This window comes from Engraulis encrasicolus, chromosome 23 (assembly GCF_034702125.1).
Source record: "Engraulis encrasicolus isolate BLACKSEA-1 chromosome 23, IST_EnEncr_1.0, whole genome shotgun sequence".
NCBI lineage: Eukaryota > Metazoa > Chordata > Actinopteri > Clupeiformes > Engraulidae > Engraulis > Engraulis encrasicolus.
Genome location: NC_085879.1, coordinates 4,076,267 through 4,103,602, shown reverse-complemented (window position 1 = coordinate 4,103,602; position 27,336 = coordinate 4,076,267). Strand labels below are relative to the sequence as shown.

Sequence of the window (27,336 nt, the reverse complement as noted above, 5' to 3'; positions counted from 1 at the left end):
ACTTACATCTTCTACACTTTCTGTCCTCAACGCTCACTCCCTGGAACTATTTTGGAACTATGTCAATGCCAATCTGTGTGTCAAAGCCTCCATGAGCTGCCATCTTTGTGTAAGAATGGAGCACGGTGGTTAATGGCATTAGCCTAACTAACACTTGGCTCTGGGAGTGCATTTTAATATGTGACCTTGCCTCCTCCACTTGCCTCCTCCACTTGCTTCTCGTCATGATGACATCACAGACAACAGCATTATATTTCAATATCTTGCAAAAGCTCAATTATAGAGTCATTTTCTCATTTGCAATTGGGATGGTGAATGAAAAACAGTCCCTCAAAAGTTGTTGTGGCGAGGCTGACAGCTGGGAAACTTTATTGTTTTCTCCACGGAGGAGGGGCCAGGAGGCGGGGCGAGGAGACAAGCACAAGTGGAGGAGGCAAGGTCACATATTGGGATGCACCCTGGGTGTTTTTGGGTTTTTTTACCTCCTTGCGTGGCCTCCTCTCCTTCTTCTCCCGGGCCGGCTTGGACTTCTTAACCGGCTCCTTCTTGGCCTTGGCCTTCTTGGGCTTGGCGTCATCGTCACTGCCATCGCTCTCCTCTTCGCTGTCACTTCCTGAAGCCTTGGAGTCATACCTGCATTGGGAGGGGACCACGATGAGACAGAGTTTAGGCTGTGGCCAGTGCACCACTCCAAGGGCAGCATTTAGGAATTATTTAGTTGTATTAATGCCACTCACACTTCACAGGGCCTAAGTTGCGTTTGTGTCATTTTTTGCACTAATGTCATACAAAACTTTGCACTAATGAGCATAAAGTAAAAAAAACCAGACGGTTCTGCAGACACTGTAGTTGTGGTATTGACGCCACTTTAAGAGATTCAAAACCGTAAATGAATAAACTTACTCTTCGGCAACGTCATCATCTTCCTCTCCCGGGTTGAAGGACTCGTCTAAGAAACAGCAAGACAGATGAATCACATGACAATGCCAGAGGCTTGCACCATCAACTGCACTTTTTTCATGGTTTGACAAGTCCGGCAACTTAAGCTCCAATGCGACTTACCAATTCAAATATTTTCCCAGTCATTCTGAGATGCCCTGATCGTTCTAATCTGAAATAGCTGCCATTGCCAAGATGGCCGCCATGTGAAAGGGCTTATGGAAAGGGACTTTTCGGCACACTTCACTTTGAGAAACAGTCAGTCTTCGTTATGATTTTTTTTCGACTTGCACTCAAGAGTGAAATATATAATCCAAAAAAATCAGTCCTTTCATGATGGTTGATAACTCTGCCCTCACCACTCTCGTCTCCGTCCGAGTCGTCGCTGCCTCCCTCCTCCCGGATTTTGCCCTCCTCCTTCATGCGCTCCAGGTACGCGTCGTGCGTGTCCTCATCGGAGTCGCTCATGTCATCTTTGCCCTTCATGCCCTGTACAACAGAACACATTAACCACACACACACAGATATATTATTAGGACAGTCAAGTCATGTCAACTGTACACCTCAGTTGTACCCAACAGCCAACCCAAAGTGGTTTGCAGATGTTGATAAAACTACTACTTATTGTCTACTACAGGTAATAATAAAAAAAGCAAAATGTCATCACATACACACATTCATTCACCTTGCCTCTGCTAAAAAAAATGTACTAGTTGTTTAAGGCCAAAAATAGACTAAACCATGTGAGACCTTTAAGAATGTATCCTTCCGCTTTTTTGTGTGACCGATACCACTTAAAATGTTCCCCTGATTATATAACGCAAATATGCTACATCTGATTTAAGGTCAGCAGTCATACCAAACGAACAGGGAACAGAGAAGTCTATGACAATCACATTATGCCAGTTTATTACGGCACTAGACTAGTATGGAGCGGGAAGCACTTCACACATTACCCACACAACAGAGATCAACACAGACTTATAGATATGTAGGAAGCTAATGGTCTAACAACCAGAGTGGCCTTCTACTCAACACTTATCTATTAAAAAACAGCAACACACCACCCACCAATACTGATACAATTCTTAGAATCTACCACACAACCAGCACACTTCAGTTCAAAGCATTTTAAAACAAAATATGAATGAATGAAAGTATGAACATACCTTATGTTAATGTTAAGAATCCGTAACAATCAATCACACACACACACAAAAGCAATCCTCAGTCGTGCAGGCAGGCAGGCACACGCACACGCACACACACCCACCCACGCACATGCAACTTGTTTCTGTGATGGTTTGAGGGAATTTGACATATTTGGGAAGAATGACAAATAAGCTGTGGGTGTTTGGTGCCCCCATCTGGAGGCAAGTTCCTGCCAATAAATCAGAAGTACTGACTGGCCTAACAAATTGGTTATAAAAGCAATGATAGATCACAAAATAACAAGTAGGCATATTTGATGCACGTGTGTGCGTGCGTGTGTGTTTACAAAAAGCAGAGCAAAAGATTCATGGCATAAACCCAATCATTTTCCAAAGTAAGCACGCACACACAAACACAAACACACAGTCCTGGAAATTACTGTAAATTGATGCAAGACATTTGCTTTACACAAACAGGCTTTTGCTTACAAAGCTTCAAAGTAGCAGGTCAGTTGAGTGTCACGTTGGAGACAGACAGACAGACGGGGGATATTTGATACGTTTCAAACTTTGCAGAGAAGCCCGCAAAACCCATTGTATGTTTTCAGAAATTACAACAACCAACAGGCACCCAGGGCAAGTCTCTAGCCAGTTACGCAGAGTCCACCACACACCCACGTCAGGCCAGCAAGCCAACCTCAACAGGACTCAGTTTGATTGTCTGCTGTGTACGCATGTGTCTGGTCTTCTGTGCGTGTGCATGTGTGTGTGCGTGTGGTCTGACTTGCGTGTGTGTACATGTATGTGTGTACGCATGTGTGTGTTCTGGCTTGCGTGTGTGTGTGTGTGTGCTTGTGTGTGCTTGTGTGTGCGTGTGTGTGCGTGTGTGTGCGCGTGTGTGCGCGCGTGTGTACCTGGTCACACTGGAAGAGCAGAGAAAGTCTTTTCAGTTCATATCGCACAGAGTAACTTTGTCATTGAAAAGTAAAAAGAAGCTTCTTTAAAGAGGCACTAGGTAGGATGAAGTCATTTGCGCGGTGCCCGTGGCATGCCTGTCTCAAAATCTACACCGTAATCAAAAAATGCTTTTCAAATAAACTCGCTTGGAGACTGTTTTTCATCCCGGAATGCCAGCAGTTGATACAAATCTGAATACGGTATGTAAAGCGATGTTTTCACATGATAAGTGTTTCCCACGACACTCCCTCGGACCGCGGTGTCAAAAGTTGCACGTGGGGGGTTTTCTGACAGCAGACCGTGGAAGTGATCACGAGGGCCATCGCTCACTTACCAAAGACTCGCATCAGCGTCGGCTGATTCGGGGTGGTGATTAATTAAACTTTGAATCCTACCTGGAGCCCCTTTAAGATCCCAAAACGGACTTACAGCAGCATTTCCATTCATTGCTCTTGATATTAATATCTTTACAAGCATCTTTACTTTTCAACGACAAAAAAAATCAACAGGATCACCACACATGTGGAAAGAAGCTGGTTTATACTCCATCAGAGCCTAAATCTGACACAAATGAATTACACCGGCAACTTTCTGAAGGGTGTATGAGCCTGTACGTAGAGTGGGTACAAGAGTCATCCGCACTTCAGTCGTGGCTGATGTGGAAACTGGACAGGAAAAAGCCTGTTACTGTGATGAAAATATGGTAAATAAAAAGAAGATGGCTTCACATGCAACACACATGGACGCAACACCTGGTATCTGCTCTGATGGAAGCATAAATCAGGTTTAAAAGGCACAGGAGAGGACAGTGGAGGATTACACCAGGAGGAACCACACACACACACACACACACACACACACACAAAAATGCTCACAAGTACAAACACCCACACACCATGTCCCAAACCCAGAACGAGGCACGCTCATACCAACCTTTGTCTTCAGACAGACAAAACACACAGACACACACACATAAACACACACACAGGAAGGGACAAAAGAAAAAGCTGTCAGTAAGGGCAACACCAATGGAATGGCAACAGTACTGGTCTGGGTAGCAGATGTGAATGAATGAGCAGTAAAGTAAAAGTGGGAAAAAAAGCCTCATCTGAAGGTGTCAGAATGATTCATTACCTCTTTAAAGCCACGATTCTTGATGTTCAGCTTCTTGGCGTTGACAAAGTCAAACAGCTTGCCATACTCTTCTCTGTGTGTGTGAGAGAGAGAGAGAGAGAGAGAGAGAGAGAGAGAGAGAGAGAGAGAGAGAGAGAGAGAGAGAGAGAGAGAGAGAGAGAGAGAGAGAGAGAGAGAGAGAGAGAGACAGACAGACAGACAGACAGACAGACAGTTCACACATAGAAAAAAAGACAACAGCAACTTCAGTGTCTGCAAGTGTGTGAATAGGAAAACCCTGCTGAATGGAATAACAATAATATATAATAACATAACAAATAACCCATTGGTTTAGAGCATTCTGTGCAAACAGTAGAAATGACAATGAACAGTTTCTGTGTTTTTGCAGACCTGTGAGCCCATCATGTCTTATAAAAACCTGCTTTATCGTCATCATTACATTTCTCAAACTGTCCAGGAAGTTTGACGAGTTGTCCAGCTCCTGCCAAATTCACCTTTCCGCGGCCACCCCCCAAAATGGTAACTGACCAATCATAGCATAGCAACAGTTACTAAGCTCGGGACCTTGGTCAAGCCAGCCATTTTGATGAATGGAAGTCTATGAGAGAGATCCCGAGTTTGGAAGATAAAATGAAATGTTGCGCGTATGGTGTGTGTAATTCCGACAACGGAGATACAAAAAAGTTGGAGGGAGGGGTTACATTTCATTCCTTCCCAAAACCAAAGACCGAGATGGAGAAATTCCTGCTGTGGACTAAACAATGTGGACTACCCCACCACCAGCAGCATGTAAACAGAAGCCACTATGCAAGCTAAGGTAAGCAGCTATTTTAATGTCGCTAAAATCCACCTACCTCATTGAAAACGTGATGATACCACTACTTCAAATGCAATTTAGTAGCACTACCTTGCATTTTTGGGCAGCTAGAACTGTGTGGATGATCATAATAACACATAGCTGGATTGAATGGGTTAGCCTCATTTAGCATAGGCTAACTGTAAGTTTATTGTCACTGTTGACTGTTCTGTTCATATTGTGCATGCATGCATGCAAGTAGCAACCAAAGTAATGTTAATGTTGTGTGCAGTTGAAAAGTTTATCTTGTACAATGGCATTTAAAGTGGGGATGCCACTTGTTCGCTTGTAGTAGGCTAAACAAGCATCAGCTATGCTGGGCAAAGTATTCTGCTATTAGCGTTAGAATCCCACCTCATGTAACCATTGCAACTGAACTGAGATTGAATAATAATTAATAGTATTGATTTAAGATCCCAGATGTGCTGTACTTCACAATGTGCATTTTATTTTAGTGCCTTCAATCAGAGATGATTTAGTTATACATTGCAACATTAATAGAGATTGTTGTACCCAGTCATCATTCTCAAAACATCAACAAAACATCTTAGCCCTACACTAACATGCATCAACCTTGCATTACTATGAAAATGTAATGGAAAGTCAAACTGATTGTTTACAGGGTACGAGGAGAGAGCTCAAACTCCACTGAACACCTTAACACTGTGGAACAAAGTGCTTCAAACACCAGTGACCATGGTAGGTGTGTGTGTGTGTGTGTGTGTGTGTGTGTGTGTGTGTGTGTGTGTGTGTGTGTGTGTGTGTGTGTGTGTGTGTGTGTGTGTGTGTGTGTGAGATATTATTTATATGCAGTTTGTTAACTTTTCCTGTTGTTGTTGTTTGTTGTTTACAGATCCCACCACTGATCATGGAGATGAGCTTCAGATGTTGAGGGACATGGTGGCCACTCAGAAGGCTGAGATAACCAAGCTGACTGTACAACTAGAGGCAAAGGATGTCCAGCTCCAACAACTTAGATACAAACTCCATTTACACACTACTTTGGTGTTAAAACCAGAGTCTGTGCATGAAAGTGATGTGTTAGGCTATTTCCAGTAGGCTACTGCGCTTGATTCACCTATGAGCAGTTTAATACCTTGTATGAGTTCAACATTTTAAATAATCCAGGTACAGTGGCACACCAGACCTTACTTTGTGTAGTGAGCTGTTATTGACACTGATGACATTTAGACAAGTATTTGGTTACAAAAGATTCCACATCAGTTTACAGAATGTGAGCACAATATTTAATCAGTCAACATCAGCCCTGTGTGTATTTATTGTGTATTATGTATTGATTATTTTGTTATTGTGTATTAAATACCATCCATCATCATGCATATTGTCATGACCTGTGTATTTTCATTTTTTGCTTAAATGCTTTAACCCATTTCATGTCATGGTGAATTACCTGATGACTTAAGCCACTCCAAGAGGGTATGTGTGGTCTGCAACAACAGTGATGTCCACAGGAGGTTTGCACCAAATAGCTCAGGTGTTCCTGTCTGCCTTTGTAGGAGAGCCAGTTTGTCACCTGTCACATTGAAGTTCCAGGGGGGAGGGCAGTAGGCCTACAACGAAATTCTCTCTAACTTCCACTGTTTACAATGTAGCCAATGTATTTGTAGATTACTGGAAATATTTATTTATCTATTTACTGAACTTTAATGTAGGCTTACTGGTTTCCTAGTGACCGTAAGAGACACCTTATAGAAACACCTTTGCTTTTGGAGCAAACACAGATGACACAGGCACTGGTTTTATTTTGGTATCATTGTGCCATTGCTGTGTGAAGCTTGTGGAGGATTGGGGTTCCAAAGGGTTGCCTTTCACTTGCATGAGGTCAAATGTGTTGAACAAGCCAAGTCAACGATGTGGGAGCAATAGACTGGTGGGAAGGTGCTAGGTGCTAGGTGGGAATGTTTACATTTGGCATCTGTTACCATCACATGGATTTAATGCAACAAATATGATTATCATGTGCATTTTAATGCAATGTGTGATAAAGGTGACTTACCCTTTAGGTCTAGGCCTACATAAGCACTGCTGCTCTTGTAAATTATTAGGTGCTTGCCTCTTACATTGGGATCTGTAGGCTTTACCCTCTGTCTCATCTGGCTACAAACACAGCATATAATGTTGTGGATGTAGCCTTCATAAGCCTGTTGCAGACCTTTTTGTCAACTTTTATCTTATATTTCGCTGTTTCTCAACAAATTGCTTGTGATTTCCATGGGCAGAGCCGAAATTGACAGGGGTGAAAACATGTCGCATGCCATTCATTCTAATGCTGAGAACCTGGAATACGTGAAAGCTTGACTCGCATAGCAACCGTTGCTAAGGGGGGGAGGAGTTTGCGGAAAGGTCAATTCCGTAGCGCTCTGTTGGTTGGCTCAACCAAACAGTTTCGGGGGTGTGGGTAGCCGTCCAATCGCCCAACTTGGTTGGCATTTTGGAGGAAGTTTAATACTTCTTCCTTTTTTCTGCTAAATTACATGCATTTAACGACTGCAGATTTAGCAAGCTCAGATGTTCTGATAATTCATTAACAACTTCCAAAATCCCAGAATTGAGGCTTCATGTATGTCTACAGGAATACTTGCAGATGGCTGCTTTGAGGCGTGGCATGCGTAAGTGGATTAATGCTACTTTATATCAGACAAATAGAATCTGAATGATCTTTCTTGAACCTAAGACACAAGGACATATTATACAGAGATTAGTTACCTGCCAAAGTGGCTATTGGGACTGAAATTGTAACTAGCCACGGCCAAGTTTTACCAATTTTTGGCCAGTTGGCAAGTGCCAATGTGAAGCCCTGGTACCAACCTCTCGATGCTGCTGAATGTGTACTGTGTGCCTTGCTTAGTCTCGATCTCGAAGTCGAAGGAGCGGGTGGTGGTGGTGCCGCGGGCAAAGTTGACGTTGGAGATCTCCTCGAATCGCAGGTGCACCGGCGGCTTGTGGACGTAGATGAAGCCTCGCTCCAGAGGGTAGAGCAGCCCGGAGCTGGCCTTGTAGGAGCAGGTAATGCACTGGGAACCAGAGTGTCTGGGGGACAAGAGAACAGAATAGAAATAGAATAGAAATATATAAACAGAATAGAATTCCTTTAATTGTCATTATACTCAGTACAATGAGATTTTAAGCCTCCCTACAAAGTGTCTGGGAGAGGAGGAAGAAGAAACAGGAAGCGAGTGATGAAGATACAGAGTTAAAGGAAAGTGGGAGGGAGAGAGGGAGAGAGAAAGGAAGAGCAGGTGAGCAAGGGAAAAGGAAAGATAGAGACTGACGGAGGGAAAAAAACAGTACAGAAAAAGGAGGGGATGGAAGGGGTGAGGGAGGGAGCAGGTGAGATAAAGAAAAGAAAAATAAAGTGAAAGAAAGAGGAAAAAGACCCGTGTAAAGTAAGAACCACCAGTTTTCCTGTCTGAATGCATGTGGTGTTTCACTCACCCCTGGAAGTTTCCGGGCACGGTGATCTTCCTGTTGACCAGGGCCTTCATGACTCTGCTGACCACCTCGTACAGCGAGCCGGACATGTGCTTGCTCAGCTTGCCCTCGAAACGCTTCTCAACCTCGTCCCTAAAGGTGCAGATAAAAGACAGGCACACAGACATGTAGTTGGACAGTAGGCTGCTCAGCTAGGTACAGATGGAGACAGGCAGGCAGATGTGGAAAAAAGAAAGACAACAGAGACAAATACAGATGTGGAGACTTGCAGACAGATGACGTATAGGAATAGGAAGACAAAAATGATAAACAGAAATACAAAGAAACAAAGATGGACAGAAAGAGAGAATAATGAAGGAGAGAATGCTTTGGCTACACCTTAAAATTCTTGTATACATGCGTTCAATGATTCGTGTGTTCATTCAGTTTTACTCTCACATATCAGGCAAGGGACTTCGGGGTACTGTAGGGCTGGCCTAAACGATTATTTTTCTCCCGATTAATCCATCAACAATTTTTTTCGAATAGTCGATTAGTCAAACGATTAATTTTTCAAGTACTCTAGCACTTTAATCTTCAAGGAAATTGGGAAAAAAAGAAGAAACCGTTAAAATTAGGTCCCTGAGCTCACAATTGGTACGTTTACATGAGGCATTTAAATCCGATTTAACTCACTTTAAATCTCATTAAAACTTAATTCCACTTTAAAAACATCATGTAAACACTTACCGAACAGGATTTAAGTTTATTCCGATTTAAATTTAAGTCCGATTAAAGTGGGTGGTTTATTCCTCTTTTAAATCCGATTAAACACGTTCCTCTGTCATGTAACCTTTTAATCAGAATTACAATAAATCCGGTCGTTCCACGCATGCTCGTTGACCACACGATGGCGCCAAGAGCCTGTGCTCTTTGTCAGTGAGAAAAAGATGGCGGCACTTCCTGTTGATTTTCACATGAAAGTTTTGCTTAATTTAAAGTCCCTAAGCGACTATAAATGTTGTGGCTTCCATATATTGATGTAAAAGTGCCCCACGAAGTAATTAAGCACAACAAAGTTACTCCACATCACCCTTTCACCAGTTCGTTTTTCTAAGCTAGGAAGGTGCTAACTAGCATTTGAAAGAACCAGACCCAAAGGGGATTTTACCCACAGACATCATATATGAAGACTAGATGCGTCGTCCGCGTTCCCGTCATGCAAGCCGAACGTCCGCGCATGGCGGCCATGATAGAGCAGCCTGCTGGCTCAACCAGTTGCAATGAGTTTTTGGTGTTGTATACTCTTCAGATGGCCATAATTCCCTCAAATTTATTTCGATTTTCGAAAGGGTTGGTTTTTTACACAATATAAAAAATTCCAAACGAAGTATATGTTGATACTGCATAGTGATGCATATCCACATTATTATTATATTATATTACATTATATTATAATGTTCATAGGTCTAAAATCATGTATAATATAATTCAGTAGGCTTATTCAGGTAATTAAATAGACCCCATAAACAAATGCACAAAGTAATCTTTTATATTTTCAGTAAAATAACAAATAAACGTCCACTTGTAGTCTACATTCTGCTTTGGTTTTGACAGCTCCACCTTGTGAAAAAAATGATTCGGACGCTAAAGCCATCCAGATAGAATTAACTTGTTGCGCTGTAGGCTACATCTCTCTTCCAGTACGTCATCTCTGTCGTCTATAATTTGATGCAATGAATATATCCATGCCGTCAACGTAATGCACAGCAATGATTAAAATGTGTATTAGCTCTAGGTCTATCTATTTTTTTGGACAAATAGGTTAAGTGGGAAGCATAGGCCTATTACTCTCCTGGGCGTTTTACCCCAGTCTTAAGGAGCCCTACCATTTATAAACACGTGTCAATATTTCAGCGAAGCAACAGCATACATTTTTAAGTATCCCAACGTTTCAACTCTTCACTTTACTTCAGCTGTAACGGAGGGTCTGTGGAGAGTTTAGGCTGCTCTAATATGGCCGACCTGTGCGGACGTGCTTGAAATACGCGATGACGTATCTAGTCTTCATATATGATGTCTGTGATTTCCAGCCTTGAGTCCACTGAGGGAATTCATTTTCGGGCTGAAGATAAGCTTGTGTCCCAGTAGTTCCCCGGAGGTTTGGCGACCACGCCCCCACGCCTTATTTGGCTCACTCAGCACGTGCGTCCTCAGTCCAATCGCAATGCTTTATTTTCCCCAGACGTTTAATCGCATTTAAGTGAAATTGCCATGTATACACGTCGCAAAATAACTCCTAATCCGATCTACTTAAATCCGATCTATTAGATCCGATTCAAAAACATCATGTACACGTAGCAACTGAGCTTTAAATCATGATGGTAGCTTATTTACTGCGAAATACAACGTCCAATTCAGTGCCGGGCAATTTTAGGTTTCAATTAAGTAATAAAGTATTAGAAAAAAGTAAAAAAGCACTGAATTCAATGAAACGATTAGTCGACTATGAAAATTCTTGCAGACTCATTTTTATAGTTGATTAGTCACGATTAGTCAATTAATCGTAACAGCCCTAAAATACTGACATCACAGAAACTGGTCATTTTGACGCAGCCTCAATTTTTCAGAGCCTTCAATGCGCACGCACACACACACACGCGCACACACACACTTCAGGCAAGGGGGCTTTGGGGCGTGTTGTGTGGTACTCACTCGCTCATGTTCAGTGTCAGACTGATGTCCTCGTCTTTGGAGAACAACAAGATGAGGAAATGATAACGAGTCTGGCCCTGCTTTATGGGGGGATCCAAACTAATCTGGAAAAGACAATCAGAGAAAAACAAGGGGAGAGAGAGAGAGAGAGAGAGAGAGAGAGAGAGAGAGAGAGAGAGAGAGAGAGAGAGAGGAGAATACTGAATTCTTACAGAAAAATTACAATTTCTTTTTTAAGAATTTAAATTTCCTTTGCAGACCAGTGGAACATGAGCAGCTCGTTTTGGAAAAAAAATGTCCATGCTCCTTTCACAAGACAGAAACAGAAGTGATTAGGAGTCCAATTTGTCTGATAGCAAACCTGTCTAGTGCACACACACGGCCAACACAGACACACTGTGAGGGAGTGACCATCGCTAGGGTTGTGTGTGTGTTGGGGTAGCGGTCGGAGCCCCAGTACAGATCCAGTCGGCATGTCTGGCCAGCCCAGTGAAGCTGCCCGCTACCCCCTCCATACACTCTGCCCGCCGGTGGTACGGCGCCAATCACCGCCAGTCCACACGTCTGGCCCGACCAGCAGGCGGAGGAAGTGGAGGGGAAAACGAGCAGCTTCGCTTGGCGGGCCAGACAAGCTGACGGGATCTATGATTCCCCAGCAGGTCCGGCACCTCTACACCCCTTGGCCAAACACACACGGCTTACTTACCACAAAGAACATCTGCTCCTTGTGTGGCAGCAGGAAGAGACGAAGCACTGTGGTAAAGGGGATCTTGTAATCAAACGTCTTGCCGTGAAGATGCAGGAACGTCGGGTAGATGCGAATGTCATACCTACAGGGACACACAGACAGAGAGATAGGAAAGAGGTCAACTTCATACCCATGTGGAAAAAGACCTTCCTTATGTTCGTGTTGCAAGGGAACTAAAACATGTGTGTGTATTTACATTAACACTCAAACACTATATTTACATCAGACTTAGCAGACACTTTTATCCTAAGCGACTTCGTTATTTGCAAGGTAATGGTAACAGTCCCTTGAGCAGCGTTGGGGAACCTATGTCTCCAAGGCCGTTTTATTATGTTACGTTATGCAGCTTCACAATAAATATGACATATTTGGAAGGAATTTAAGAAATTACATTTGCAATACAAGTTATATTCAGGGGACCTAGAGAAGGTGGGCTGCCTTCAATGTAGACCTAAAGTGCAGGGGGAAATCCTACTTTATGTTCATAGAACGGCCCTTGGAGGATTTTTACGGCCCTTGTAGGAAATTGAACTGGCCCCTTGAATTAAAAAGGTTCCCCACCCCCTGCCCTAGAGCAATGTGGGGTTAGGTGCCTCGCTCAAGGGCACTTCAGCCATGGATGAAGGTGTAGGGAGAGGTAAGGGTGGGATTCGAACCTGCAATCTGAACATCTTAAGACCACTGCTCTAAAATATTAGTTTATTAGTGTGTGTGTGTGTGTGTGTGTGTGTGTGTGTGTGTGTGTGTGTGTGTGTGTGTGTGTGTGTGTGTGTGTCATACCTGCCCCTGGGAGTGAGACACTGCAGCTCTTTGAAGATACACACAGCATCTCCAGTGGCCTGGATGACATCAGCTTTAGAGAGCACATTTTGAGCGAATGCCTGTAACAACACACACACACAAACACACACACACACGCACGCACACGCACACAAACAATTGTTATTTATTATTATTTCTAAACATTTGTTTTCAGCTAGACTTATATTTGTGTGACTATGGTCAAAAATCGAATTAAAATTAAATTAAATGATTGTGTTATTTAGTGGACATTGTCGAGAGAAAATCAGTTGCAAGTGATCTTTTTTTGAGCTTTTTTTCCCAGAGGGAAACTCCATTATCTTTTAGATAATTATTTTATATCATATATGATGATTATACTGACAATTTATTGAATCAAAAATACTTTTAAAATAATTACGGTACATTTTAATTTATTTGTAACTCAATAATTAGTATTCCATGAATAGTAGGGGAAAACCAATGGTCAGCTGGGCAGCACAGTATGAACATTCTAAAAGGCTTTGTTCCTGAGATGCAAACCAACACCTTTATTGCCATGACAATATCCCATAGAATGTTTACTTTAGAACTCCAGAATAGAATCTTCAAACTAGAATCTTCAGTAATTTAGCAAAGATCAGCTCAGTCTGACTTGAGACACCAAAGAGAACAGCTGCTTTTTAACCATGAGACTTCGAGATTTTTTCTGTTGCTGCCTACCTGCTCCTGGACAGAACATTGATGATGATCAGAAATCAAGGAGCACTAAGGTAGACAACAGCAACAAGAAGAAATCCGGCAAAGGAATTTGGAAGAGACTGGCTAACCCAAGCAAGAAAAAACTAAGAAAAGAGGCCAAGCAACTGAGAAATCAAATGGCCGATAGAAAGAGGAAGGAGGTCCATGTGATGGACATTATCTCTGAATATGAAGAACCTGTGAACGCCCCACGTCCACGTCCGGTGAAGTGGGAGACTCTTTATGAGAATGTGGAGGACATCAAGATTGACAACATAGTCTTCCACAAGGCCTGGGTCCATGCTACCCAGGACAGCCAGGATGTTGTCAGCCCAGAAGGACATGTGGGGATGCCTGAGGAAGACACAGCCCGGGTCAAGGCTGAGATTCCACTCAGTATTGACCTGCTGGAGTCCGTCTATGCCAACTTGTCTTGTAAGTATTATGCCATCCATGTCTATAAGTTGCTCTAGCTATTCCTCATACTCACTATCCACATATACTTTCTTAAAACTATCATTGCCTTTCAATTATTTACTTTTTACTTTGCTTTCTTTATGAGTCTGGAATACTACACAACTGATTTCAGTCCATCCTTTTTTGATTTTCACATATTTTCAGTATTTCCAAGCATTATTCATGAATATGTATTTCATTTTCGTCTATGTGTTTGCATTAAGTTACCTAGTCAAACAGTAAGTTACAGCCAAATTAAGAGTAGCAATGCAAGTCTATGGGGAGCAAACAAAACATCATCAAATGTAATTATAAACTACTTTAAAATTAATGTACAGTAAAATTCACCAGAGTGCAAATCAGCTATTTAATCCCGTCCTGTTATCACTTGTGGCTTGATGCTAATGCTGTATGATGCACCTTGCACCTATGCACCTTGCATCAATTTTTCTTAAGGTGCCCTTTTCTTTGATTGATGCTAATGCTGCCCATTTAAGTTAACACTTCCAGTGATTATGCTAAGCTATGCTAAAAATTCTGATCCAATAAATCTAAGTAAGCTTAGTGAAAACACTGAGAAGAAAATGATATGCACATTCAGCATATACAATACAGCAAATATGTGAATCAAAAAAGGGTTGACTGTTCCTTTAAGATTAGATTAGATAAAAACGTTATTGTCTGTTGCATATGAAACAAAAAATGTTTTCTGGCGTGGCCCGTCATTCTCAGACATTACTCAAGACATTTTCTATATGTTTTTTTTTTCAACAGCTGGCATTGACATGGATCTACTGCGACACCTGGAGCAACTCTCCAAGGCTTTGTCCAAAGGAGATAGCAGTAAGCTTGAAATAATATATATATATTTTTTTAAACGAGAGAATTACATAGAACATTCAAAACTATTTCAAATTTGATTTCATTAAATTATTTTGATGAAGTTTTAGGCTTTTTTTTGTAAGCACACTGAATGAAGATTGCGTATGAAAACGCGCTAAGCTTATTGTATAAAAATACATTTGAATGGATTATAATGCTACATCGGTACATAATAAATAGATCCATAGATTTGACTGATTGAATGAATGGCTGTCCTCTCTCTTCCCTTGCCAGGTGGAGGTGATCAGCCTTCCCAGGCCAGTGAGAGCCCTGTGCTGATCCCCAACGCTGGAGACCGAGAGCTGGTGCAGGAGCATCTGACCATCTATGAGGAGGATGAGAAGGAGGGTGCTCTCTTGGAGGAGGAGAGGAGGCTGCAGCTGCTGACTTGGTTCCAACAAGGAGGACTTGCTGTTTTCAATACAGCAACAGCAGCAGCAGCCCAGATGAATTATTTGGCACTATTGCTTAGCCATTTTTTCGTGCTAATGATGCAGAAACTATATTCATTCATCGATATTTAATAGATTTAGTGCACTATTCACACATTATATTTTTTATAAATAGCAACATGGACATTAGGAATTTAATTCTAATACATTTTATTCATAATCTATAATTTTGTTGCTTGCTCTTTTTTGTGTATTAGTGTATGGAAACTGTAATCCCAATACATCTTCAGCGAGGAGTATTCGAATTTAACAATTTACAAATCCTAAACTAACAGCACAACCCACATCCTAGTTTTCTTGTGTAGCAGTCTGATAGACACCCATGACCACACACACCCACACGTGTGAGAACAAACCAAGATCAGGAAGACAGAACAGCCTTCATTCCTGTTCAAAAGGCAACTGGTATACAAAAGAAATGAGCCCAACACTATAGCACTTACAGCCATGTAGTTCCTGGTAAATGATTTCATTCATTTAGTTAGTTCGCTAACAGAGATAAATGTGCCATATTATCATTTACTACAACTGTAATGACAATAGTTTGCTTAGTCTATTGCATGGTTGGTCTGGAAACACTTAAACCTTTACGATCATTTCCTTTCCTTCCTCCACAGTCCCAGCTCCAATTCCTAAAGCTTCCTCCCGATTCAAATTGTTCATTTTGGCAGAGCTGCATTTCCAATTTCATACTTTCCAATGTAGAATTCAAAACACTTCCAGCTACGTCCTCTGTATGACGCCAAAGAGATCGTCATCACCACTACTAGAAATAACACTACTTCACACGAGCCATTCTTACTTCATTACACAGTAGATTTTTTTTACTACTTCAATACAAGAGTTGCAGAGTCTTTTTCAGTTCGAGTTTGAATAGAGGCAGAATCAAAAAGTATAAAACCACAAGCAAATTTCGGGCCAAGAGTCAGCACTTTCCATTCAGCCCTTTCAACCTCCAAGTTGGAAAACAATGCAAATCTCCGCCACGAAATGGTGGAGCCAAAGACCACACAGAAAGTAATGGCCGTCTACACAAAGATCACACACACACACAATCACACACATAAATATGTAGTCAAACGAGCAAAAAGACACATGCACGCACACAAATGCTTGCACACCAGCGTCCGGATACACACCAACACAGAGAAGCATATACGAACATACACAAACGTACAAAAAGATGCACGCAATCAAACAAAACCACAAGCTTAGCACCCACACACTAACACACAGACATAATACGCACAAACACACTGACGCGGACACACGTGCAGAGCAACAGCGAAATAACCTCCAGGGTATCTGCACATTTTTGCTCACCCAATTTAATGCTTTTTAATACCATTTTTAATACCTCCAACAAGAAAATTAATACCACTACACGGGGTGTATGCATGTGCACGTTACATGGTATAGTTATTACATTGCTATAATGCAATGCAATACACATATACAATAAAAGTATTATTATGACTATTGTGCTAGTAGTGAAGCCTAATGTGAACACATGTAAGCAGCAGCAAGGAAGAACTGATCTAGAAGCCTATGGAGACCAAGCTTAATGTTTCTCCCTCAGCCTCGCACATGCTTTAATAAGCCTACGAAATAAAACTGAGCATGCATTCACGCTGCTCTCTGTTATTTCATTCTCACTGCCAGCTCCCTTGTCACTTTCTGTGGCAGACATTTGCCATGACTTGTTAAAGAGGTTTCTGAATGATGTGGGAGTTTTCATGACTGTGCAGAATCTGCCCCTCCCTTAGAATAATGTATTATTATTTCAAATCAAAGTAGCCTGCATCTGTGTTAAAATTACAGTTGATCTGGCTGCTGCCCAGGAGGGCCCAAGCTCCAGTAGTCTTTATTGTTGTTCTTAATTTAACCAAAGACATGCAAACACAACAAAAAGAGCGAGGTGACACACACTAGTTTGAAACACCATTAGGCCTAACCCATTTCTTTTAAATTCCTTCAAAACTGAAGCCATTTCAAAATTGAGCATTTTTGAAAGTTTGATGGCATTTAATCAAATACCTTCAATTGTAAAAAAAATAATAATAATAAAATGAGCAACAATTGACCATTCATAATGGATAAATAGTTGAGTGCACATTAGCCTACTATGAGTAGAGGCTATAACACCTGTGGATTAAAAAGGGTTAAAAAGGAACGGCTCTGGGCTACTCCTCCTTTCCCCCCAAGCTATCTAGCAAGAGGCGTTCTACTTTCAGTTTAGCAACAAGTCCTTCTTCGGAGCGGCGAGAGCAAGAAGCAGCAGCAGCAGCTTCATGTGAATACCACAAGCATTTCACCGCGGACACGCGACTAAAATATAAGCTACCGATGCACACGCCACGCGGTTACCGATTTGGACATCCTCGCATATCTCATTGCGTCATTTAGTAGAAACATCGGTTTATTACTTTACACACATTACATTTACACACGCTTGCAAACTTCACTACTCAACTTCACTACTCGGGCACACTCCCGATTGCGTTACCCCTTGACAGCATCAAATAACCGTAGACACAATAGAGTTCTTCAGTAACGCGGAAGCATGTAGTAGATTGTAGTCTTTCATGTTAGCATTTAAGGACTTCCTGGTTCGTATCGGCTTCCGGCCTCCATTGGGAATGAATAGGGGTAAATTTCAAATAAGCTCCGAGTGCAAGCACGCGCTTAGCGAACCCCGGCAAACTGTCGAGAGGTGTTTAAAAATAGGCTGTAGGTATGACATGGTTGACCATTTTGTGTCAAACTTCGACTTAAATAAATATGTTGCTAAATGCTAAAAAGCTACTACAGAAGCGGCGCCTGTATCTAACGGCATGTAATGTACGTGCAGAGGGTTGTACCAAGGCACCAAAAGGAAAGTATGTAGTTCGGAAGTTTTAATGATCAGAAAGGGGTTAGGCAATATTGAATTATAATCGTCATGATTTTAACATGTGAATACACCAAACATGATGATGATACGATCCGTTCCACTAATGAGAAAGGGATGCGGGGACACGCTAATGTTCGTTGTTGCCGTGCAACTTATATTTTTGCCAAACCTGAATCTCTATGGCGTTTTGCAATGTAAAAAATCGCCATCGAACCGGAAGTCCAAACGCCGCATACAAGTTGACGTCAACGCTGAAGAGCTCTATGATACGAAGCTCGGAGACTTTGAAGTAGAATATTGCACGATTTAACTGCTAATCTAAATTGCAATCATGGCATTCATGAAATTACATGCGTTAGCAAACGCTACACTCAAACTCACGCTTTCGACGAGTAAAGTTTCGACGGTACGACAGAAATACAAATATCCACGCGGCATTTTGGTTGATGAAATTTAAAGTCTCAACTCTTAAACGGCGGTCAAGTCAGCCACCACACGCACTGTGGTCGATGGAATTTACTTGGTCAGCCATCGTCATCAACCAGTAGGGGAATCCAGACGAGGGGGTCTGCTACCTGGCCGCCTGTCATTTAGGCCTACTGTCGCGTGCCTTGTTTCCTACCCCAGGCATGTTCCGACTCGGAGCGCTTGTTGCCGTCTGTCTTAGTGATGGAAAACTGTTTTTACGTAATTTAACTGTCCAAATATCTAGGCCTATATATTAGGCTACTACATTGTGTCCGGGTGAAATTTAATGCCGATCCTTTGAAAATTAATGCCACACCTCGAAATTTAATGATTTTTAAAGCCTTAAATTGCAAGTTCTGTATTTAATGCTTTTTAATGCTTTTTAATGTCCCGCGGGGACCCTGTACCTCCACACACAAACAAGCACAATCACATACACACAGATGCTTGACACTCTCACACAAACGGGCTGTAACAATATTGTATGGAAGCGAGAAATTGCAGTCACACAAAACTGTATCGCGATGCAGGAAGGAAGCATCGTGATACGCCCTTTTAAAGTTCTGGCACCATTCAGTCCAGAAAACAAGCTAATGATAGGATGGGATAGTGCTTCAATTATACATTTAAAAAATCATGTAATACGAACCGAATCTTAAGATAAGGGTATATTGTTACAGCCTTAACACACGCACATGTGCAGATACATACATCCACCGGGTCGCAGCGGTGCTGCACTGCATGCACTCACTGACATACACACACACACACAGAGAGACAGACGTACACGTACACGTACACACACACACGCGCGCACACACACGCACGCACGCGCGCACACACACACACACACACAGGGTCGTTGGCACCCTTCTCTTCACATCGAGGCGGCATACACTCACTCACATGCACACACACACGGACAGATGTATACAAACAGGTACAGACGTGTACATATACACACCTCGACTGGGTCGCCGCCACCGTCCTCTGAGGTGTTGGGCGGCACGTAGAAGCGAACCTCCATGAGGGCCACCTCTGCATCGTCGTTCTGGTGGAACTCGAGCGTCACCTCGTTCTTACCGGTGGCACACTGGGACACGTTGGACAGAGGGATCTCAAACGCAGGGCTGTCGCTCACGTCGAAGGACAGCAGGGGGCCTGTGGGGGAAAGAAAGAAAGAAAGAGAGAGAGACAGACAGAAAGACAGAAACAAAAGTTTATATGCAGTTCAGTACACAAATATGATCAGGATATTAATGTATCCCGAATTTGTGTTTGCACATATAAACACCTTTTCCTGACTTCAGTATTCCAAATAAGACCTTATTCAGGATTTTGAGAAATCAGGGAATGCTAGGTGGAGTACTCCGAAAGAAACCGGGATATTGGTACATGGAAAGACCTTATCCCGGATTCCGAAGCTTCCTATAGAAAGCTGTTGCTGGTGTCCAGGATGTAGAGCGGGATATAAGACTCTGTACTCATTTAAATACCTTATCCCAAATTTGATCATAACCGGGATAAGCCTCATATTCAGGATACTGAATTGCATATAAACGCACTCGCTGTCAACAAACAGTAAAACTGGCAAGGAACACCAACTCGCACTCGCCAACTAAGTGGTGAAAATGCTTTCAACAACACAACATGGCAGTCATCTCAGAAAAAAAGCTGGCGATGGGACACCTTAATCCACTGAAGGATTCATCTGTGACATAACAGTGAAATGCAAAATGACTGCTGCCTGTAATGCTGCTAGCCTTCACCCTTTCGGCAGGGAAACAAACACGCAATCAGTCGACAGGGACTCAGCGCTTTATCCAAGTCAATGATGCTCACCATACACATACACTTGGCACTCCACTTGGCAGAGATCTCCAAATGATGTTCAAATCTTGTTTCAATTAACAGTCCACAAAAGTCTGCCTGCCTGCTTTTCTAGCGTTCCTTGTAGCTTTGTGTTCATGCAAACAGACTTGTTTCATCAGCCAGTTTCTCATTACCAAACAAAGAAGCTGTTCTTTCTCTCTGGATGCCGAAGGGCATGGAGGGGAGAGTTTCTCGGTGGACTATTAAAAAAAACACAAAAGGAAAACTCCCTCGTAACCATTTTTAGGGGAGCTCTGGTATCCAGTGGCGACAGCCAGAAGGGTGAGGGGGGAATAAATTCAGACAAGAAAACACGCTCAAAATCACCTCGATGTGCGATACCACATCCCAACAACACCAACGCATTCCGACCCAATTAATAATTGCAAGCAAGAACCATAACGAGTAATGCGAGACACATTCCTTCAAAGGGTTACACTTGGCCGACGCTGGGCATTGGACACCCAAAGGAGTGAGACAGGCTCATGCAGTAGGGTGCGATGAACGCGATGCTATTGGACGGTATAGCTTAGTATACAGATGCTATTGGACGGTATAGTTTAGTATACAGATGCTATTGGACGGTATAGTTTAGTATACAGATGCTATCGGACGGTATAGTTTAGTATACAGATGCTATTGGACGGTATAGTTTAGTATACAGATGCTATCGGACGGTATAGTTTAGTATACAGATGCTATTGGACGGTATAGCGTAGATGTTATCAGGCGGTATAGTGTAGTATACAAGTGTTATTGGGCGGTATAGTGTAGTTAGTATGTAGATGTTATCAGGCGGTATAGTGTAGTATACAGATGTTATCAGGCGGTATAGTGTAGTATACAAGTGTTATTGGGCGGTATAGTGTAGTATACAGATGTTATAGTGTAGTACACAGATGTTATGGGGCAGTGGGATGGTTGTGTGTTGAAATGACCAGGGCAGACGTTGCTCAGTAGCTCTACCTGAGAACTTGGCGGTGCCCCAGTTCCAGCCCTTCACACACATGTCCTTCTCCTGGAGCTCCACCTTGTAGTTGCTCTTGAAGAAGGCTGCAATCGACTCCAGGTCCTGCAAGAAGAACGAGAGAGTGATGAGAGACAGACAGAGAGAGAGAGAGAGAGAGAGAGAGAGAGAGAGAGAGAGAGAGAGAGAGAGAGAGAGAGAGAGAGAGAGAGAGAGAGAGAGAGAGAGAGACACACACAGACAGAGAGAGAGAGAGAGGAAAGCAGAGAAAGAGTAGAAGGGGGAAAAAAGAGGACATAGTGAGAAGCAAAGCAGTGAAATGAGGGTCAAGGATGTAAACACACTTAATCCCTCACTTCCTCCAACTTTTAGTCATCTCAACAACATCCCAATACAGCACATCACACACATACACAGTCAGCCAATGAGAGAGAGAGTGTGTGTGTGTGTGAGAGAGGGAGAACTATGTTCAATCAGTCCGTTTATTTATCCAGGGCTAGCCATTACGGCAGCACCGCACACAATGGCTTCCACATGTCAGCGCCAGGTGTGTGTGTGTGTGTGTGTGTGTGTGTGTGTGTGTGTGTGTGTGTGTGTGTGTGTGTGTGTGTGTGTGTGTGTGTGTGTGTGTGTGTGTGTGTAAGGGAGAGAAAGAGACAGACAGCATGAACTCATGCAAGGTTTCGTGAGCATGATGAGCTTCAGCGTGGTGGATGTAGGGCTGTTTAATTAAGGGTAAAGTCATGATCATCATGATTATTCAAACAATTGCATACATGTTCTGTCTGTTTCTCCAAAGATACACTTTGTTATGGATGCATCATTGGAGAACATATAGTTCTTTCAACTTGCCAATACAATCATATCAGATTATGTTGCTGAATGGATCCTGACGGTACTTTTAATATAATGCTTTTTTTGGGGGATATTCATGTTTTAATGTCTCAGAATTCATACCCGGACATTATTGTCTTCCATGTTGTCTGTAATATGTGGAGCCAGAATAGTGCTCTCAAACAACATAAAGCCAAATCTGGGTCACTTAAACTGACAGACAAGACTTTCTTAGTCTGTTTCTACCTAACTGTAATTGGTGTAAGATTCATGCAAATGCAGCTCTGGGGTTCTATCTTGCCACTATAAAGGCACGCTAAGTTGAATTAAACTCTGTGTTGGTTGTGCCCTGAGTGTCTGATTTCACATGAAATGAACGTAGCCAAAAACTGGAAAATGGCGAAAGACTGTAGTGAATTGGGTCTCCCTTTAATAAGACCTTCCATTGCCGTTTCATTGTGGAAATATATGTGCCGGCATGCATTTTGTCTGGCTTGACAGGGAAAAAAGGCCATGAACATAAACAATTAGATATACATCTATACTTTTGTGTACAGGCCTGGACAGTTTGGGAAAAAATGTGTATCATGGTTTTCTTGATGAAAATTACTATCACGGTTCTCTGCACAATTTTTTTTCATAATCTGCGATTTCCCCCCACATCTCAATATTTCTGAAGAAAAGGCTGAAATTAACATTAAAAATTAGATAAAATCCTGAATTCTTATTAATCTCCATTTCCATTTTAATCGCTTTTTTTGGGGGAAAAAAACCCTTCTCTCATCAAAAAGTGAACCTTGTGTAGGTGAAAATTGTTATCACGTTTTTTTTAACGGTATACCGCCCAACCCTACTGGACAGATATCAAAATGAGGATGGATCCATCAACAAAACTGCATCTGTCACTTTTGAAGTTCATACCTCTCACCGAACTAAACGATTGACCCACCAAACCAACTAACCAAGCCCTTAAGGAGTATGACACTGGCAGTTAAAGTTAGCCTTTGCACACCACACCTTAATATAGCAAAATACACACAGCCGACAAAATAACCACAAAGTTCATATTCTCAGCACTGGAGGTTACACAATGCAGGTCAGAGAAAGTCTTCCAGTGACTCTTCTAGCTAATAATAACCAGGGCCAGGATGACATCATAGACAGACAGGCACGTATGTGCAGTGCACTACTCCACACACGCACACGCACAACTGATTAAACCCTGGGGACCGACATTCCTTCCCTGCAACATATACTCTCCATGTAAGACACACACACACACACACACACACACACACACACACACACACACACACACACACACACCTAAATTTGCTGATGTTACACAGTCCAACTCTAAACACACACTCACCGAGTCTTTGAAGCCGTCGTACTTGAAGACGTGGCCGGTGCTGGTGGCCAGCTTGATGCCATGACCCAGACACACGCGACGCCACTGAGCGTGAGACAGGTCGGGGACAGGGATGGTGTCCACCTTGCCTGTCTTACTACTTTTGTAGACGATGGACTGTTTACCGAAACGCAGTCGACCATCACTCTGTGAGGCAGGGCGGGGGAGAGAAACGAATACTTTAATTTGTGCCATTAATTTACATGTATAATAAGTACTCAAGCCATATAAACATGTTACTAAAGTGACCATTCACTCATACATTTTTTTAAAAATCTTTGGTAGCCCAGGCAATCATGAAAAAGAAAAACCCTGAAAAAATCAGGTTTGACTTTTTTCCACTGCATTCGGGGTTCCTGTCAGCATTTACCCAACAGAGTACAGACACACATCTTACTTTGTCAGGAGTATGCACATTCCATTGAAGATGCTGTGTGTGTGTGTGTGTGTGTGTGTGTGTGTGTGTGTGTGTGTGTGTGTGTGTGTGTGTGTGTGTGTGTGTGTGTGTGTGTACTAACCCAGGATCCTTTCGCCTCCTGGTAGATCTCGTTAAATTCCAAAGTGTCGCCCATTGCAGCTACGGATATAACAAATGATGGCGTAATGAACACACATAACACTGTAGCCTACACTACACGAGCCACAACAATAGTATGCTAAATCACACACAACCGTGTAAACAATTTATTTAACCCCTTGATTAGCGTACGTATTGCCGTGAGATTATGGGCTTAATGGAATAGCACAAAAGAATCGTTAACCAAGCGACTAATAACTAGCAAACCAAATTTGAACAAAGTGGGTCGGTCTGTTTTCCAGCACTGACTAGCCTAATGGATAGGGACTTGCATCACATAACACGAAGTCGGTACGACAACTTCATCAAAAGAAAACGGGTTAGCCAGCATAACTGTTGTACCGCAATCTTTACCGAACAAAGTGCACACATATTGTTTTATTTAGCAGACATGTGATTACCTTGCACTCAGAACTGTAAGAAAGACCCGTTTCCCGCGTGATGCGTCCGGTCTCTGTATTCAGTGACCCCGGAAGTTGTACATGTCTTGAACTTAATGCTTCCGAGTGCCTGTAGCTTTTTTTTTTTTTTTTTTTTGTACGATGACTATCGCGCTATGAGGACAGCAACTGTTTTGGTCCATGACCTGTTTCCTCACACATAATTGCAACTACAGAATTCCGACGATGATCATTGAATAGGCTATGAGTTGGTGCTGATGAAAAACTGTAGCCTATGTATTAGAAAATCGTTGAGGCAAATATGTTATTATTATTATTATTATTAATATTATTATTATTATTATTATTATTATTATTATTATTATGCTATTATTATGTAGCCTAATGCCTAATGCATTATTATGCCTATGCCTAAACGTGTACATACACCTTTCAACCACTAGAGGGTGTCATAAAACTTGGATTTCTGATAGCAAAGTTTATACTTGCAGGCATCCTTGAGGAAGAGCATACAGCCTACTATGCATGGTCACACCAGTTGATTATTATTATCATTTATTTATTTAGAGTGATACATTTGAAAAATAAATAAATAAATAAATAACTTATTAACTAGGCTCAATTTCTTTTTCTCTTTTCTCTTTTTCCCCATTCTAATGTCTGAATCACAGAGCGCGCGCAAGCGCGTGTGTGCGTGTGTGTGTGTGTGTGTGTGTGTGTGTGTGTGTGTGTGTGTGTGTGTGTGTGTGTGTGTGAGAGAGAGAGAGAGAGAGAGAGAGAGAGAGAGAGGGGGGGGGGGGGGAGGTGGGGTGGGGGGACACTTGCTATAAAGACTGCCGTCAGTCATTCACTCAGTCAGACCACACGCCAGTCAACTGTGGATCCTCAACGTCAACGAGCTGTGAGCTTCAATCCACACTGGATAACGATACTCCAGGGGCTAGTAATATGCCAGATATGATCAATTGATGACTGAACTCAGATATCTGAACTGACAGCCACATTGCTGGATGACTGGTAGACTGCAGTAGGCTACTTTCTGGCTGCGGAGCCGGAGCGTCTCGTTAGAAATTCATCGCCAGCCAATCTCCCACGAAAAGTTTGGGAAAATCTTTAAACTGAACTGGAAGAAAATATATTCACCGCCGCGTAAGCAAGACTATATCCCACCGACATCTAACCTTTTAAGATGTTCATTGGAGGTAAGTAGTTTGTTTTGTTTTGTTTTTGTTGTGTTTTTTTATTTTCATTTTGTTTACAATGAGTTATTGTGCAGTGCTTAATGCGGCGAATTTAAAACAACGTGTCACGTTAGATAGCCTGCTCTACAGCGTGTATTTTTTAATAGCATATTAGCATCATATCTACTTGGGCTATTTGGCAGCCCATCAAAATTATACCACTAATTTTAAACATTAGGCTATAGGTTGTGGAATTAACTATTGGAATATGGGAGGCCTATTTGAAATTAGCTAGGTATTCCCAAATCTTATTGATCTGTGAAATTGATTGAAATGTGACATGGTAGGGCCCAACTTCTTACCTTATTGAAGAAACTTTGTCGAAAAATAATATAGGCCTACTAGGTTGTAATTTTATGGGCTATCGTGTTTTTTATGCATCGAATTGTGGCAGGCTATATTTTTAGTTAAGCTATGGGGCTATGGCGTTGTGGAAATGACATATTTTTTTTAGGAAATAGGCCCTATATTTTAAATGGTAGGCTACTTGCTGGTACTGAAATCCTCGTGCAAGGACATGGGCGATGGGCCTGCTGTTTATTTAGCCTTTTTGTTAAAATATTTAAAAAATGAGTCTCAGAAATTTGTAACAGGCTAGACCTAATAATAATTAGGAACATGAGCAGCACGTAGGCTAAGCGACAATAGTGAAATATAAATTCTGCTCAGGAAGAAGTTAGCTGGTTGTTTCCTTCATTTAATATCACATCATTTTCAAATGAACAGACTCATCAGTTGTTCTGCATTCAGATGGTGAAATGTGTGCACTTTTTTTGTTCAGTTCATTCTAGAAATTATACCACAATTCAAAATAGGCTATTAGACTAGACTAGAATAGACTACAAATAGGCTATTTCAAAATGGCACTTTAAAGGTTATTAAGCAACTGTTAAGTTATTAAGCTACATTCCTGTCGTTACATCTCTGGATACAAATATAGGATTTTTTCAAGAGAGCAGAATAAAAGTTTGTGAGTGTGTGAGTCCGCCACATTTCAGGAAAATGTCCTCACACTGTGAAAAGAATAATAACCCCACCATAGCACTGTGGTAGGTTAATGACATCAAGGGACTAAATTCCCCAAAGTAACGTCCCTGTGCACAACCACTTGTCCAGGTGCTGGTGATGTGCTCTAAGAGTAATCCACGTAAATGAAGGATGAATCACCGCACACTGGTATCTTTGCTGGTAGTTTATTTGGTGAACAACGCGTTTCGCTATTGCTTCATCAGGTTCACTCTAAATTCCTACTAGTCTTAAATAGTGGCATGCACCTAGTTAAGAATTGGTAAGGTGACAGGTCAGAGCATGCCCCTATTAACTGACACTGATATGAGAAAGTACATGATTCTTGTTAGTCAAGGTCCGAATGAGAACACAGACACTTACACACACACACACACACACACACACACACACACACACACAC

The 27,336-nt window shown here is 42.0% G+C and overlaps 3 protein-coding genes across 5 annotated transcripts in view; 2 read left to right on the top strand and 1 right to left on the bottom strand.

Moving 5' to 3' along the window:
• Positions 1 to 24,733, bottom strand: part of ssrp1a (structure specific recognition protein 1a) — a 38,084-nt gene extending 13,351 nt beyond the window's left edge. For all 3 annotated transcript variants that reach the window (XM_063190611.1, XM_063190612.1, XM_063190610.1), the window contains exons 1-14: positions 24,667 to 24,733; positions 24,207 to 24,265; positions 23,650 to 23,835; positions 21,443 to 21,548; positions 19,569 to 19,765; positions 12,713 to 12,813; positions 11,891 to 12,014; positions 11,185 to 11,288; positions 8,494 to 8,622; positions 7,867 to 8,088; positions 4,182 to 4,254; positions 1,299 to 1,428; positions 904 to 949; positions 483 to 633 (exon numbers count right to left, since the gene is read on the bottom strand). In XM_063190611.1, the coding sequence (XP_063046681.1) occupies positions 483 to 633; positions 904 to 949; positions 1,299 to 1,428; positions 4,182 to 4,254; positions 7,867 to 8,088; positions 8,494 to 8,622; positions 11,185 to 11,288; positions 11,891 to 12,014; positions 12,713 to 12,813; positions 19,569 to 19,765; positions 21,443 to 21,548; positions 23,650 to 23,835; positions 24,207 to 24,260 (1,623 nt within the window). In that variant the 5' untranslated portion in view covers positions 24,261 to 24,265; positions 24,667 to 24,733. The remainder of the gene's footprint in view (positions 1 to 482; positions 634 to 903; positions 950 to 1,298; positions 1,429 to 4,181; positions 4,255 to 7,866; positions 8,089 to 8,493; positions 8,623 to 11,184; positions 11,289 to 11,890; positions 12,015 to 12,712; positions 12,814 to 19,568; positions 19,766 to 21,442; positions 21,549 to 23,649; positions 23,836 to 24,206; positions 24,266 to 24,666) is intronic.
• On the top strand, positions 13,342 to 15,493 carry LOC134440211 (uncharacterized). The gene is made up of 4 exons (XM_063190196.1): positions 13,342 to 13,888; positions 14,684 to 14,752; positions 15,026 to 15,139; positions 15,441 to 15,493. Exons 1-4 carry the CDS (start codon positions 13,402 to 13,404, stop codon positions 15,491 to 15,493), a joined length of 723 nt encoding a protein of 240 aa, XP_063046266.1. The 5' UTR covers positions 13,342 to 13,401.
• Positions 24,734 to 25,520: 787 nt separating the features above from the next.
• The window catches only part of clcf1 (cardiotrophin-like cytokine factor 1), a 12,301-nt gene continuing 10,485 nt past the window's right edge, over positions 25,521 to 27,336 (top strand). The window contains exon 1 of the mRNA XM_063190731.1: positions 25,521 to 25,868. Coding sequence (XP_063046801.1) covers positions 25,856 to 25,868 — 13 coding nt within the window. The 5' untranslated portion in view covers positions 25,521 to 25,855. The remainder of the gene's footprint in view (positions 25,869 to 27,336) is intronic.

Coding starts and splice junctions, on each gene's coding strand:
- LOC134440211 (XM_063190196.1), top strand. CDS start 13,402: ATGAGACTTCGAGATTTTTTCTGTTGCTGCCTACCTGCTCCTGGACAG. Junction 13,889..14,683: donor CGTCTATGCCAACTTGTCTT/GTAAGTATTATG, acceptor TTTTTTCAACAG/CTGGCATTGACATGGATCTA. Junction 15,140..15,440: donor TGAGGAGGATGAGAAGGAGG/GTGCTCTCTTGG, acceptor TTTGTGTATTAG/TGTATGGAAACTGTAATCCC.